Source organism: Callospermophilus lateralis, chromosome 8 (assembly GCF_048772815.1).
Source record: "Callospermophilus lateralis isolate mCalLat2 chromosome 8, mCalLat2.hap1, whole genome shotgun sequence".
NCBI lineage: Eukaryota > Metazoa > Chordata > Mammalia > Rodentia > Sciuridae > Callospermophilus > Callospermophilus lateralis.
This window is the reverse complement of record NC_135312.1, coordinates 98,978,951-98,993,661: the sequence shown is the minus strand read 5'-3', so window position 1 is coordinate 98,993,661 and position 14,711 is coordinate 98,978,951. Positions and strand designations below refer to the sequence as shown.

The following is a 14,711-nucleotide window of genomic DNA, read 5'->3' as shown; positions in this document are numbered from 1 at the left end:
AAAATAACTTGATAATTGTTTAAGTAGGGTAAGGAATACTTTGGTTCATGATTCTGTTCTCAATATATATTTGAAAATTTTAATAATAAAGAGTTGGAGTAGTTTTATATTGGCATTTTAAATTTTGTAATTGGTCACTAAGTCATAGCAGGTTTATCTCTTTAGTTGTTTTGCCTGTGGTAATGATGAGTTTTAATGGGTCAATCCAGCTGCCTCTAGAGTTTTCTTTGTAAGGTTAATTGTGTGCATTGGAGGGCTGGCTGAGGTTCAGAGAGTAAGCTCTGGTTGAAGGTCAGTGTTTCCACTTTCCAAATTTAACTACCTTATATGGTTATTAAACTTTGATGTCACCCTCATTAGCACAATACTCTAGTCACCTGTGGTAACCTGTCCAGATGTTTCTCTAATAATGTTCAGCTCAATAAATTTAGACTTCACACAATAGTTCTTTCCTGTTTTCACCCTCCTGTCTCAAATATATCTCAAAATATGTCCAATCCAGCTGTTAATTGGACTGCATAAAATATTGTAATAACACTTTTGAGGATTGAGATGATTTTGAGATATCTCAAGAGTATTTTCCCTCTGGATTAGAGAACAGCTTTGCCAGAATCAAAATGAATCTTAAATTCCACAGATTCCATTTTATTAACACAGTAACCTTACATTTTAAAAAGTAGTCTGGAGAAAAGGATAATCTTCTGATTGCTTATGTTTAAAGAAGAGAATCTAAGTTAAAATTCCTCTATAGCTACATCTTGGTCCATATAGGTTTTAATTTAAATTTTTAGGTAAAAATTATAAAATTGAATTGTAGTATAAGTGTTAACTTAATAATTTCAAGTTCATAGGGCTTTCAGATTAAGATTAAATGAAAGAATGAATATAAATTCTCAGCACAATTCCAAGTATGTAGTGAATTATCCACAAACGGTAGACACAATGACTATTTTAAGTGTATTTTTCTTTAAATTTGTGTTCTTAAGCAAAGTATTAAGCCTATTTTCTATGTATGTATATATTTTCTATGTATGTATACATTTTTTTTAAATATTTTTTTTATTGGTTGTTCAAAACATTACAAAGCTCATGGCATATCATCTTCCATACATTTGATTCAAATGGGTTATCAGCTCCCATTTTTACCCCAAATACAAGTTGCAGAATCACATCGGTTACACATCCACATTTTTACATAATACCATATTAATGACTGTTGTATTCTTCTACCTTTCCTATCCCCTACTATCCCCCCCCCCTTCCCTCTCCTCTTCCCTCTCTACCCCATCTGCTGTGGTTTAATTCTCTCCCTTTTTTTTCCCCTTTCCCCTCACAAACTCTTATATGTAGTTTTATGTAACAATGAGGGTCTCCTTCCATTTCCATACAGTTTCCCTTCTCTCTCCCTCTCTCCCACCCCACTCGTCTCTGTTAAATGTTAATCTTTTCCTCATGCTCTTCTTCCCTGTTCTGATCTTGGTTGCTCTCTTTATATCAAAGGAGACATTTGGCATTTTTTTTTTAAGGATTGGCTAGCTTCACTTAGCATTATCTGCTCTAATGCCATCCATTTCCCTGCAAAATCCATGATTTTGTCATTTTTTAGTGCTGCGTAATACTCCATTGTGTATAGATGCCACAGTTTTTTAATCCATTCATCTATTGAAGGGCATCTAGGTTGATTCCAAAGTCTAGCTATTGTGAATTGTGCTTTTATGATCATTGAAGTGGCAGTATCCCTATAGTATGCTCTTTTGAGGTCCTCAGGGAATAGACCAAGAAGGGCAATAGCTGGGTCAAATGGTGGTTCCATTCCCAGCTTTCCTAGGTATCTCCATACTGCTTTCCATATTGGCCGCACCATTTTGCAGCCCCACCAGCAATGTACAAGTGTACCCTTTTCCCCACATCCTCGCCAGCACTTATTATTACTTGACTTCCTAATGACTGCCAATCTTACTGGAGTGAGATGGTATCTTAGGGTGGTTTTGATTTGCATTTCTCTGACTGCTAGAGATGGTGAGCATTTTTTCATATACTTATTGATTGACTGTATGTCTTCCTCTGAGAAGTGTCTGTTCAGGTCCTTGGCCCATTTGTTGATAGGGTTGTTTGTTATCTTATTGTTTAATTTTTTAAGTTCTTTGTATATTCTGGATATTAGGGCTCTATCTGAAGTGTGAGGAGTAAAAATTTGTTCCCAGGATGTAGGTTCCCTGTTTACCTCTCTTATTGTTTCTCTTGCTGAGAAAAAACTTTTTAGTTTCAGTAAGTCCCATTTGTTTATTCTTGTATTTAATTCTTGGGCTATGGGCGTCCTATTAAGGAATTTGGAGCCCGACCCCACAATATGTAGATCGGAGCCAACTTTTTCTTCTATCAGGTGCAGAGTCTCTGGTTTGATATCTAGCTCCTTGATCCATTTTGAATTAACTTTTGTGCATGGCGAGAGAAAGGGATTCAGCTTCATTTTGTTGCATATGGATTTCCAGTTTTCCCAGCACCATTTGTTGAAGATGCTATCCTTTCTCCATTTTGAAAAAAAAATTATGTTTAGACTTGAATAATTTTTCTTCCTTTAAGCAAAGTCATCTTTTAAAAAAATATTTATTTTTTAGTTGTAGTTGGACACAATACCTTTATTTATTTATTTATTTTTATGTGGTGCTGAGGATCCAACCCAGGGCCTTGCACATGCTGTGTACCGCTGAGACACAACCCCAGTCCAAACCAAAGTAATTCTTAATATTAAATTTAGGTTTCAATGAACCCCCAAAATGTTTCCACATAAAGAAAATCAGATCATATGATCCACTGTTTGGAGAAATTATAGAGACAAGTCTGTTATGGTGATTGAGTAAAAATTCTTGGGAAATCAACTTTGTTAAATCTGCATCCTATAAGTGGAGGTGCTTATCTGTTTCTCTACTAAGGATTGCATGGTTGTTACAACTTAATCAGTTTTGCCTAGCTTCATTTACCCTGAGTGTTATTAATTTAGTAAAGGGAATCAGTGGGTAAGTTTAACTTTAATTATAATAAAAGCTCATACATTTTATTTACTATGTGGTTCACAAGGCACAAACACCTGTGAAAGGATTTTGAATTTGATATTGAAATGGATTTTTACTAAGTAACTGGAGCTACTTCTCAGTAATGTGAATTGAAAATGGTCTTGACTTCCATCCTTCTAGAGTCCAAGTTTTAATTCCATATATTTTGATGCTGCCAAGTGTCTCTTCTGAGTCTGTTTTTATTCTTTAGCTGAAAAACTTATGTGTATCTGGTATTCTATCTGCTCTGAATTTGGAGAAGGGTTACAGTTTTTTGTGGGGGGATAACTCCTTGCACAAAGTCCCAGCTGAAAATTATTTTCTCAGTTGGACAGAATTTTCCTTTATGAGATTTCCTCTGTTACCCCCCAAATACCTTAGTATGTGCAGAGGTCCAAGAATAATTAATGATTTCATCCTCAGTAACCTATGATCTGAATTATTATTGGGAAGATGAGGATGAAACCTGTATTGATTATTTTCATTAAGGAAATGTGTCTTAAGAAATCTATGTGCTTGGGCTGGGGATGTGGCTCAAGCGGTAGCGCGCTCGCCTGGCATGCGTGCGGCCCAGGTTTGATCCTCAGCACCACATACAAAGATGTTGTGTCTGCCAAAAAAAAAACTAAAACAAAATAAATATTAAAAAATTCTCTCTCTCTCTCTCTCTCTCTCTCTCTCTCTCCCTCTCTCCCTCTCTCCCTCTCTCCCTCTCTCCCTCTCTCTGCCTCTCTCCCTCTTAAAAAAAAAAAATCTATGTGCTTTACATAGAGGATATGTTTGTTACCAAAACAGGAAAATCTATGGAAGAAATTATGTTTTTGTAGTAAGGTTTTATTACATATAGCATAAACAACCTTCATTAAAACTTTATTCTCTAAATGTTTATTCTTTTTTCTTGTTTTAATAAATAAGACATATTATATGTTTAAATATAAAAGAATTGAACATACAAGCAAGATGTTGACTGCATTAATATATTGATAACAGTACAGATTAAAAAGAAATTTGAAAACATTTGAAAGGGGTACCCTTTTTCTCACTCCCATTTTTGGATCACATCACACCTAGCTTATTATAGAGTCCTTTTCGTTTTGCACACTTGGCTTTGGAAAGCCAAACACAGATTGTAGTAAAAAAGTGGGAGGTTTGTTGCCACCATTTCTCCATAGCAGATTAAAAGGTAGATTTGAAAGGTATGGTTATATATGTCAGCCACAAATGTCTAAAGGATGGTAAGCACACTTACATACTATTGAACTAAGTACAACTTATTTAGAATAAAGAAATACATACTTAGAATCAAAACCTGTTTTTGACTGATCACTATATACAAAATTTGTGGAAGTTTTAGGATAAAAAGATGAATACAGCCATCAAGAAACTCAAAATTCTGAGGGAAATAGATATCTGTTGTTAGAGCTCATAGTTGCCAATGGATGACTAGGTGGGAAATATTTAGGATTGTTAATAAAAAAGAATAACTAGAAATCCACAAAGAAATGACAACTCTTTTTAAAAGTATTGCTAACATTTTCCAAGATGCTTAATAAGGAATTCATGATTTACAGTAGTCTCAATTGTTTAAATGTTTTTAATATTCTGCAATGAAATAAAAGTTGGTATCTTCAAAGTTGGTAAGATTGCTCAGAGGTATAGGCAATCATTTGGTAATTTATAGTCACCAAATGGAACCCAAAGCACTTAATTTTCATTTTGAGTTTAGTGGCAGGCATCTGATAAAGAGGGAGCCCCAAAGGAAGAGTCACACAACAACCTAGACAAAAGTCTCATATTATTGTCAGCATAAGATAAACTGATCGTAATTGTCAGCTGTATTGTCTAGAGTGAGGTTTTGATGAGGAAATTTTAGAAGCCTTGTCTTGCTCATCACAGGAATAGTTCTTGATATGAATTCAATCATATTAAACAACTGTAGAATCACAAAGCTAGCCAGGATTTTATGAGATTAACTGATCTATCCCTCACCTTGAGATAAAACCTTCATGCCACAAAATTCCACCATTTGTTGCTGAAATTTAATATATTCTTTGAGAAAAACAAGACCATTCATTCATTTAGCAAATATTTTGTGTGTGAACTATACACTAGGCACCATTGTAGGAGCTTGATATACATCAGTAAATAAAACAAGCAAAGATCTCTACCTTCATGGAACACATAGTCTAATAAGAGAATGCAAATGACTCTTTAAGCTTCCCTTTAGTCAGTGTCAGTAATCCCCACTGATAATAATAAAGTAATGCTTATATGTGTTTGAAACTGTTTTCTGATATTATAAGAAAATATTCACAAATAAACCCAATCAATAATAGGTTGTGTGTGAAAGAAGAGTGTAGAATTGTTTTCATTAACAATCCACTTTATCTTCAGATGAAGAAACTAAGGTTCAAAAATTTGACTGTGTTGTATGTGTAAAGTAAGTCTTCAAATCCAGTACAATATTCCTAATTTTTTGACCAGACTTTCAAGTGCATTTTTTTCCCTAAATTGACTTGTTACAGTTTTCTGACAGAAACCAAACATGAATAGTTGAAGAAAAAGAAGAAGGGGGTATTTATTTATTTATTTATTTACTTACTTACTAGTACCATGGATTGTTAGGGGTTCCTAACAACTGAGTAACATCTCATCCCTTGTTATTTTTTAGTTTAAGAGGGTCTTAGTTTTTAATTTAAGAGTTGCTTAGGGCCTCTCTATATTACTGAGGCCAGCTTTAAACTTGGCATCCTTCTGCCTCAGCCTCGAAACTGCTAGGATTACAGGTGTGCATCACTGCACCCAACAAGGAGGATTTTATTATTAGGAAATTGAAGTTCGTCAAAGCAGAAATAGGGCTGAATTTGGGAAATAGACTTTCAAAAACTGTTATGACTGTCTGTATGCCCCTTGTTTTACTCCTCTCTGGAAAAAGTGTCTTCATGATTGAGGTCAGAATAACCTAATTGTTTCTGGCCTACATTCAAATCCTGGTTATGTTACATATTAGCTGAATGATCTACAATGGGTCTATTAATTTCTTTAATCTTTGGTTTCCACATTTGTTAAAATTAGGATGATTTAGTGCTTATCTGATAGAATTACAGAAAAAAAGGAAATTAAATAACATCCATGGCTTGGCACAAATACTTAGTAAGTAGTATTCAATAAACATGCACATCATTATTCAATGAGAGATGTCAGGAACTGAGCTGAACTGAGGAAGGCTGAACTGCCAGGTGTGGGACTTGTCATTTAAGACAAGCTGCTAAAATGATGGTAATAATCAAGGGTATATTCTACTTGCTATGAATCTAGAAAGAAAGTGTTGGCTCCACTAAGGTTCTATTTTCACTATAGGATCAGTCAAAAGTCAGATGTGTCCATATACTTTGGGGCATTTGTGTCAATGCATGAGGAGCCCTAGACACAAGGCCCTTTTCAATTATATGGGCCTAGGGTTGGGGATGGGAAAGTGGAAGATCTGGAAGTGGATAAAATAGGCATCATTCTGGTGTCACATATTTTAGTGACAATTTTCAGCCTCATATCCTATTTAAAACAACAACCAAAAATTAGATTACTTGAGAAAGTGACACTGGTCAGCTTTTACAAAGAAAGCCAGTAAAAGTTATTCCTTTATACAATAGATTTAAATAAATACTATAAATCATATTTCCTGAGTGTTAGACCAACCTTATAAAAATCTGGGAGGGAGGTTTAAATTACCTAGCAAGGCTTGAAAGTTACTGAAGCCTAAGTCCCACTCCTCTCCTGGAGTTTCTAATTTAATGTTCTAGAGTTTAGCTGAAGTATCAGATATTTTAAAAGTGTTCTAGGCTATTCTAAGATGCAACCAAAGCTGAGAACTACAGCTTTAGAGACATGCTTCATCACTGAGATTACCAAGTCACCTCTGAGAATGAGACTGAGCAAGGAACAAATGAATGCTGATGTGTAAGAATGATAGTATCAAATACTTCTTTAATCTTTATATGCCAAGGACCATTTCTCAGTTCTTGACATATATTCAATCAGTTAATACTCCCAACAGCCCTATGAAGTTGTTGTTTTTACTATTCCCATTGTATTTTTTTTCTTTTTTACTATTCTAGTTTGAGAGGTGAGAAAATAAGACCGACAGCACACCCTCATTAGAGTAGATGCTCAAACCAAAGCAGTATGGTTGTGGAGTTTCTAATGTTTCTGGAGTTTCTAACTGCTATGATATATTGCCTCTAAGTATCATGTAACAGTAATTTTATACCAAGTAGAATTATAAAAAACAGAAAACTTAATAATGGCAGAATATCATTAAATCAGTTTAATGCCAGTTGATAACTAGCAGTGCTTACTATGTCTTCATAATACATCATTGAGCTATTTCCATATATGATGTATGTGTATGTATGCTTATGTATGTATATGTGCACAAATTGCTTTTAATGTTCATATTCATTCACAGAAATAAGTTAACAAGTTCATCTTGTTATGCAGTATAAAAGCTTTTGTTTTCAATAGCAAATCAAGGAAACATCAGCAGTCAAAGTGTGTGCATTTTGTTTGTTTTTTTCTGACTTCTCAAAGACATTTTCTTCTGAAAGAAACTCAAGTGTTAAGGCTATTCCACATAATCTAAAGAAGGACTACTACTTCATGGTAATGATCAAATTGTAGGATTATATGCTCTAGGGAGCAAGTCTTACAAATCAAAACTATTTTACAGGTAGAAAATACCATAAAGAAAATTATTATTGGAAGGATTACTGGCACATTGCATTCCTACACATGTCAAAGTGGAAAACATTCCAATTTAGCTCTACAAAACATGTATTTGAGTCAACCAGCCACATATATATATACACACTTTCTTTTCCACTACAGAAGTAGTATTTAGCAAAGAAATTTTGCACATTTCTAAAAGCCTATTTGCCCACCATTTTGTTATTTCCTCTTTGGGTTCAAAGACTGAGAAAGCAAGTAAATGCAACCCAGCACCTGGCAGCATGTAGCCCTATGAGTAGTAAACATTTCAAGTCCCACCACTGGAGCTTTAATAGCTAGGGTTCATTTCTTCCATATGAGTACAAGCTAATAAATGCAGGGCATTCCATTCAGTATGCAATTAAGAGCTCTCTCGACTCCTGTTATTAAAGTCTACAAACTATTGAGCGTAAAATTAAAGTTGAGCAGTTCAGCTGTTTTTGACATCTAACACAGCCTGAAAAATAGTGATGTAAAACTCCAGAGTCAAAAGTCATCCCTTACAGACCATGGGCAAATGAAAAGCAAAAACACTGAGGAGAAAAGAATAAATATATAAAACTTTATCATCAGTTTGGCGCATGCTTCTGGGCTCATGCAAATACATCAACCAGTTTGTTGAACACAAGATATTACATTGATTTTAACAGAATGCTACACGATTATTATTGCCAAAGCTCCAATGAAGGAAATAATTAGAGGACTAAGCATTTTAAAGCTTTCAAAATGACTTTAGGCAATAACCAGAAATACTATAGGAATTCTATATGCTGTGATTGGAAGGATATGGAATTGGTTCTTACTTTTTATCTCTCCTAAATTTTCTCTGGACTGCCAAACCATAGAAGATAATGGATCTTGTTTTGCCATCAGCAGTGTGACATTTTGTAAATCTCATGCATGGCCAGGGTGACTTTTAGTATTATTTTATTTATAAAGCACTCTGCTGAATAGATAGCATGAGATTGTGTATACATTATCTTTATTAGTCTCTGGCTTCATTGTTTAAAAAAAAAGTAAATAGAAACAAACAAACAAAAAAAAGCACAACCAGGAGAAAACAACCTTGACACAACCAGAGAAGTCAAGTTAATGAGATTTCAAACACTGAAACCAAAGAAGTTGTTAGATAAGCCTCACACTTGAACCTAAGTGAAATTCTTCCAGGTTTTCTCAGCCCTATGCCTATCCGTCTTGCTATGCTACAAGGAATATTACCTTTGGAGATGCTAATTCAATTTGAATCTATGTGAACCTAACTCATTTTTATTGCTTATTATTGGAAGGAGTTATTATAATCAGAATATCTTGAAGTGAACCTCAGGGAGATGAAGGGTTTGAACAGAAATGAAAGGAATCTTAAACTTGAGAAATTCTTCAAAAAGATGTAGACAGTCGACCTTTCCTCTATGTGTTGCTGTTGTTTATTTTCTTTTTCATCTTTGTCTGCATTTTGAGAGGTATCACCAGGCCTTAGGACAAATGAAACATGATTCACATTTATTTTTTAGTAAGTTGATTCCACAAAATAGAGTTCCAGAAATATTTTTGAGCAACTTTTGTCCACTTCATTTTTCTACAACTTTCCTTTACACAATGCCTAGTTAATTGCCTAAGTAGATAAAAGATAACAATGGAAAGATCAATACCTGTGTCTCCCTCTCTGGAAAATGGGGATAAGATTGCTACCTTCCTCAAAGAGTTTTTCAAGTTAATACAAGCACAGATCTTAAATAACTGGCACACTCTGTACACTGTATAAAGCAAAACTACATTAAAAAGCACTGAATGTGGAAGTTAAACAGAGCTAGTTTAAATTCTAGCTTCATCTCTTAATAGCTATGTGAACTTAATTGAGACCTTAGTTTCTTTGTGAAATAATAATGCTGATAGCACCTTCTCAATCAGCTATTGTGAGGCCCAAATTAGATCCTGTATAAAGAGCTCAGTAAGCATTATAAGAAGTACTCAATATAGGAAATAAGTGTCGTCTTAGTTTCTTATTGATAGCTTATGCCTCATTTTTGATGTGACGAATAGGTATATTTTATATCTAGTATCCCAAAGAATCTGTAACCTAAACATTCTGTACACTCTAAAACCTGGTCCTTGAACATCTCAGTTCTTGATGGCCACAATTGATATGAGCGTCAGATAGCAACAACACGAAAAGAAGACTACAGAAAAGTGAAAAATCTTCATTGTACAGAAGAGAATTGCTGTCTCACCAGAAGTATGAGAAACACAGTCCAACCAAATATTAAAATTTAAAAACAAAGTGAGCAAAAACCTCATATATTGTGTGAATAATGTCCAAGTCATTGCCTGTGTCTGAAGATGACATATATTTACCTATTCTACCTACTCCAGATTGGCTTTTGTTGTTATTTCAACAAGAAAAGTGCTTTAGAATTTTAAAAACATTGATCATATTTAATTATATTTAAATAAGGGCATAATTAAGAAAAAGCTGGAAACTGTTAAGTGTTTGTCCAGAGGATCGTTGAAACAAATTGCTCCCAACTTTTGTTGCTAATCCAAAAGTAAATATTTGACCACAGCACCAAAATCCTGTGGTCACATTGGTGCTGATGGATATCATTTATTTAGGTAAACTGACAATAGGTTTACCAAACTTAGAAAACAACTCTAGGGCTTACAGAAAACAAACCCCTATTTTTGCTTTGGCAGCTTAGACATACTTATCATGAATAATATTCTAATCTAAAGGCTATTTGTTAACCCTAAAGTTGTGTAATGTAATTATAAAATATGGAGATAGCACATTGAAAATTTATCTCTTCAGTTAATGTGACCAGTGTCACATTTTCAACCAATATTATTTGGTCTAATCCTCTTGAAGGGGGTAGAAAAAGTGGATATAAGAAATGTGATTGATGATAGACTTTGGTCGACCTCAGAAGAGAACAGAAGCTCAAAAGACATTTCATAAAGTTCAAAATTTGGCAAAAGGACTACAGTATCTCTGATAATTAGACTTTCAACACATTTGGATTTGCTAATTGGATCTCAGTTCTAATTAGACTTTTTTATATAACTAAGAATGACATATCATTATATGAATTTAATGTGCTTTTACAGTTGAAACGAACAATTAGTAGCCTTTTCTAAATTATTTAATATGGAAAAAGCTGGCTGCGTTATTTTTATTGTGTCATCTTCTTTTACAATATATTGCATATGTTTGAGTTTTCTTAATTAAATCCCTTTTAGGAACTCAAAGAGAAACTTGAGTTTTTACAAGAAGCACCTAAATGGTTTATTTGTGAGGGAAACTTGCCAATATGTTGATGACTTTGGAAGCCACAAACAAAATGCAGTATAAGAAAATAAATCATAGCCATCAGGAGGAAACAGCACAAATAACCAGGTGTCCTGATAATCATTCAGTTAATCAAAAACAGTCTCCAAATATGACTAGAGCTCTATTACATTTTAAAAGCATGCAAATGCAGAATTGATTCCCAAAAGTGAGGGCTCATGGAGCTGAAATCAGAGTTAATATCATGACATTTCTTCCCAAGGTGTGCATCTCTTTCTTTTCTCTGTATTTCTGATTGAGACTTGTCAATTTTTAATCCTGTTGAGATTTATATAGTCAATTTTAAACTAGTAGCCCTCAGATTTGCATATTATAAGAGTTAATAACTACATGAAGGTATAAAATTAAGCCAGCATTTTGGAGAATAAAGAGCGGTGAACCATTGTATAACTTAAAAAAAAAAAAAAAAAAAAAAAAAAGCTGTTACCAAAATATTCAGACAAATTGGTAGCATTGACAAAAAGACAAATTATGTTGCTTTATCCACTGCAAATACTTCAAAAACAAAATATACATGATATTTTTCCTCAAAAGCATTTGTACTCTTAAAAAAACATAAAAATCATTTAAAATATTTTAATATTTTTCCAAGTAAGAACAGTGACAGATCAAATTAAAGTATTAATGCTGTGAGAAAATTAAACTGGTGCAGTAATTGATATATTAGAGTAGATGTTATTCTGGAATTATATGCGGTATTATTTTTTCAATTAGTGCATTACTGTGACTGAGTCATTGGTGTATACATAACTCCTCATTAAGTCAGATGTCCTCCATGAGCCTCCAAAAACATGTGGGCACTGTCATACACCAGAAGATGATTTCAAAGCAGGAAATAGCATTTCTGATTGTTTTATTTGTTGCTAAAAAAGAAAACCCAAGCAGGACCCTTTCTATGCTAATTGTTCCAAGAGCTCTCACAGGGTTCTCTATAAGGTCTCTTCAGGGGCAACTGGACTGTTCTTCAGGCAGAAAAGTGACCGAAGCTATTTTATTTTTCAGCTTGGGTGCTGGAATCCTGTCACAGGTCTAAATGGATCACTGACTGACAAGAAATTGGAGAATAACATGCGTGGAGTGGTTCTACGTGTGGTAACTGTTCTGGTAAGTCTTATCTAAGCCTTGATTTTGGCTTCTAGAGGCTCCTTTACCTTTACCTTCCATTTATGTTTTGTTAGTTGGTTCCACAGTCTTAAAAAAGTTTTTAATAAATCTTGATTACCTGTTTAATATATTTTAATGGTCATATTTTCTAACTTTCAATTATGCAGATCAGGATCAGGTTTTTGCAGGCTTTTCTTTAATTATGATGCTTTTTCAGGAACTTTCCTAGACATTTTAGACTCTATTTTATCCTTCTAGAATTTTCTACTCACAAAGTAGAGGTTTCCCTGAGGCATTCTCTCACTGGAACTGTAGTATGCATAAGGGAAGATGACCATGATGAACAAAGGTAGATGTGGATAAAATGTAGTACATTCAGTAATGGTGAAACATTAATAAACTAAAAAAATCCTTTTCTAATAAAGACTTACTTCAAAAACAAGATCATTTAATTATTTAATAAGCATTTATTGAGTATCTGCTATATTATCAGTTCAGTGCTGACTACTGGGGACAAATAAAATAAGCAAACATGATTCTGTCTTTATGAGTCTTATGTATTGATTTTATGAATGGGATTATTCACATGAAACATCAGGTTCGATTCCATTTAGTTGTTAAAAAATCAGTACATGGTAGCTACTATCATTGTTCTATTCATTATTATATCCTTTTAGTAAGGATGTAAAATAAAGTAATAGAAATATTATTTTAATATAAATTCTCTTAAGCTATAAAATACTCAAGTGGCTACTGCCTAAACAGTCACAGAACATGATGACATGCACTCTTCATGTTGTTCTAAATGTTTGATTTTTTTTGCTAATAGAGTATCTTTCAAAACCTAATAGCCCATATGTACTTTTTTGTTTAGAAAATCTAATACATTTTTAAATTTGAAAAGGATCTCCTGTAAGCTAAATTAATTACAGAATTAATAAATGGGAGAGGCAGTCTTTTGATATGTTGATAATAATTGTGTTTTTATCAAAGTTTACAATACTAACCTTTTTTACAAATTAAATAGACTTAATTTCAATATTTAATATTAAATAGACCTAACTTAATACATTAAAAAATGTACCTGTGAATAATCTCTATAAAAGGAAATTCAAATGAGTAATCCAGTCTCCCTTTTGGGGGACCTATGATTTATTTTCAGTTATTGTTTTAATACAGGTTTTATTAATTGGTAACTAATTATTTTATGAATACCTTACAACTTAAGTGTGAATGTGCCCTACACATAAGGGTGTAGATATGCATTTGCACTTATTTGCTAATTTTTTAAAAAGTCAGGCATGTAAAATGCAGCACATTATGGTCTCCCAGTGATTTTCATGTAAACTCCCGTAACAACTGCAATAAAAGGCAATATATATATGCTTTGTTTTTCATTAAGAAAACAAATTTCTAAGTCAATTAACCTTACTCAACTGTTAAGCAAATATTTAGTGCTTACTATATAATAAACTTGATAATGGATATAAAATAAATAATACATAATGGATATAAAATATATAATATCCTTAAGATGTGCATCTGATCTTGTTAGGAAGATTAATATACAATGAAGTAGATAAGATTTATTAGGTGCTTACTTTGTGCTAGCTACAATACTAAGTCCTTGGTGGACATTACCTTGTTCAGTTCTCATAGTATTCCCTGGAAATCAGGACTGTTCTGATCCCAAGAATATGAAAGAGGAAACCAAGACATTCAGAGATGGATGTGAAGAAAAATGTGAGAGGTTATATAGATAGGAAGAAAGAGTTTTAATTCAAATCCTGAAGGCCTTGACCTGGACTTCTTAACTCCCTCTCTTAATGACACATTATACTCTCTCCACTCTTACTCTGATAAGTGTGAGAATTGAAGTATCTATAGAATTTTATGTGACTTGAGAATTGGAAATGTTTAACTCTGAATGAGGTGAAAGTGAGGTTTACTGAGAAAACTTCAAAGGGCCAATTATTTTCAATTCATTTCCAGACTGAATAGAACGATTGCTATTTTCTTCATGAAATGGTTGTGCTTCACACCGTGTTAATACTTGCGGTACCCCAGGTTCACCTTCAGGACTTAAAATGGTCTCTGTTTCCTACAAGCTCAGCCCTGCTCAGATACTGAATGTGGCTAGTGAGTGGAGTTATGGAAACATTCTGCTTTCCCCAAGGCTTCTGTGATGAACTTATCAGTTGGGTGCCCAGTTTAGTGAAAGGTGTTTACATTTAATACATTCCCACAATATACAGCCGTTATACTTAATAATCTTGCATGCCTCCTGATTCTTGCAGGGTAACAAAAACCAGTACTGACCTTCTTAGTTCCTACAAGCACCTTTCCAGGTTCAGCTCTCACTTAAATGGCTTTGCACATGTCCTCCACCCAAAACAGAATCACACTCCCCTCAACCCACTAAGCAACTGTAAGATAAAATTTCATTG

The 14,711-nt window shown here is 33.7% G+C and overlaps 1 protein-coding gene across 3 annotated transcripts in view; it reads left to right on the top strand.

The window, feature by feature from the left end:
• Positions 1–14,711, top strand: part of Grid2 (glutamate ionotropic receptor delta type subunit 2) — a 1,419,378-nt gene that overhangs the window by 1,011,725 nt on the left and 392,942 nt on the right. For all 3 annotated transcript variants that reach the window (XM_076864706.2, XM_076864707.2, XM_076864705.2), the window contains one exon: positions 12,163–12,264. In XM_076864706.2, coding sequence (XP_076720821.1) covers positions 12,163–12,264 — 102 coding nt within the window. The remainder of the gene's footprint in view (positions 1–12,162; positions 12,265–14,711) is intronic.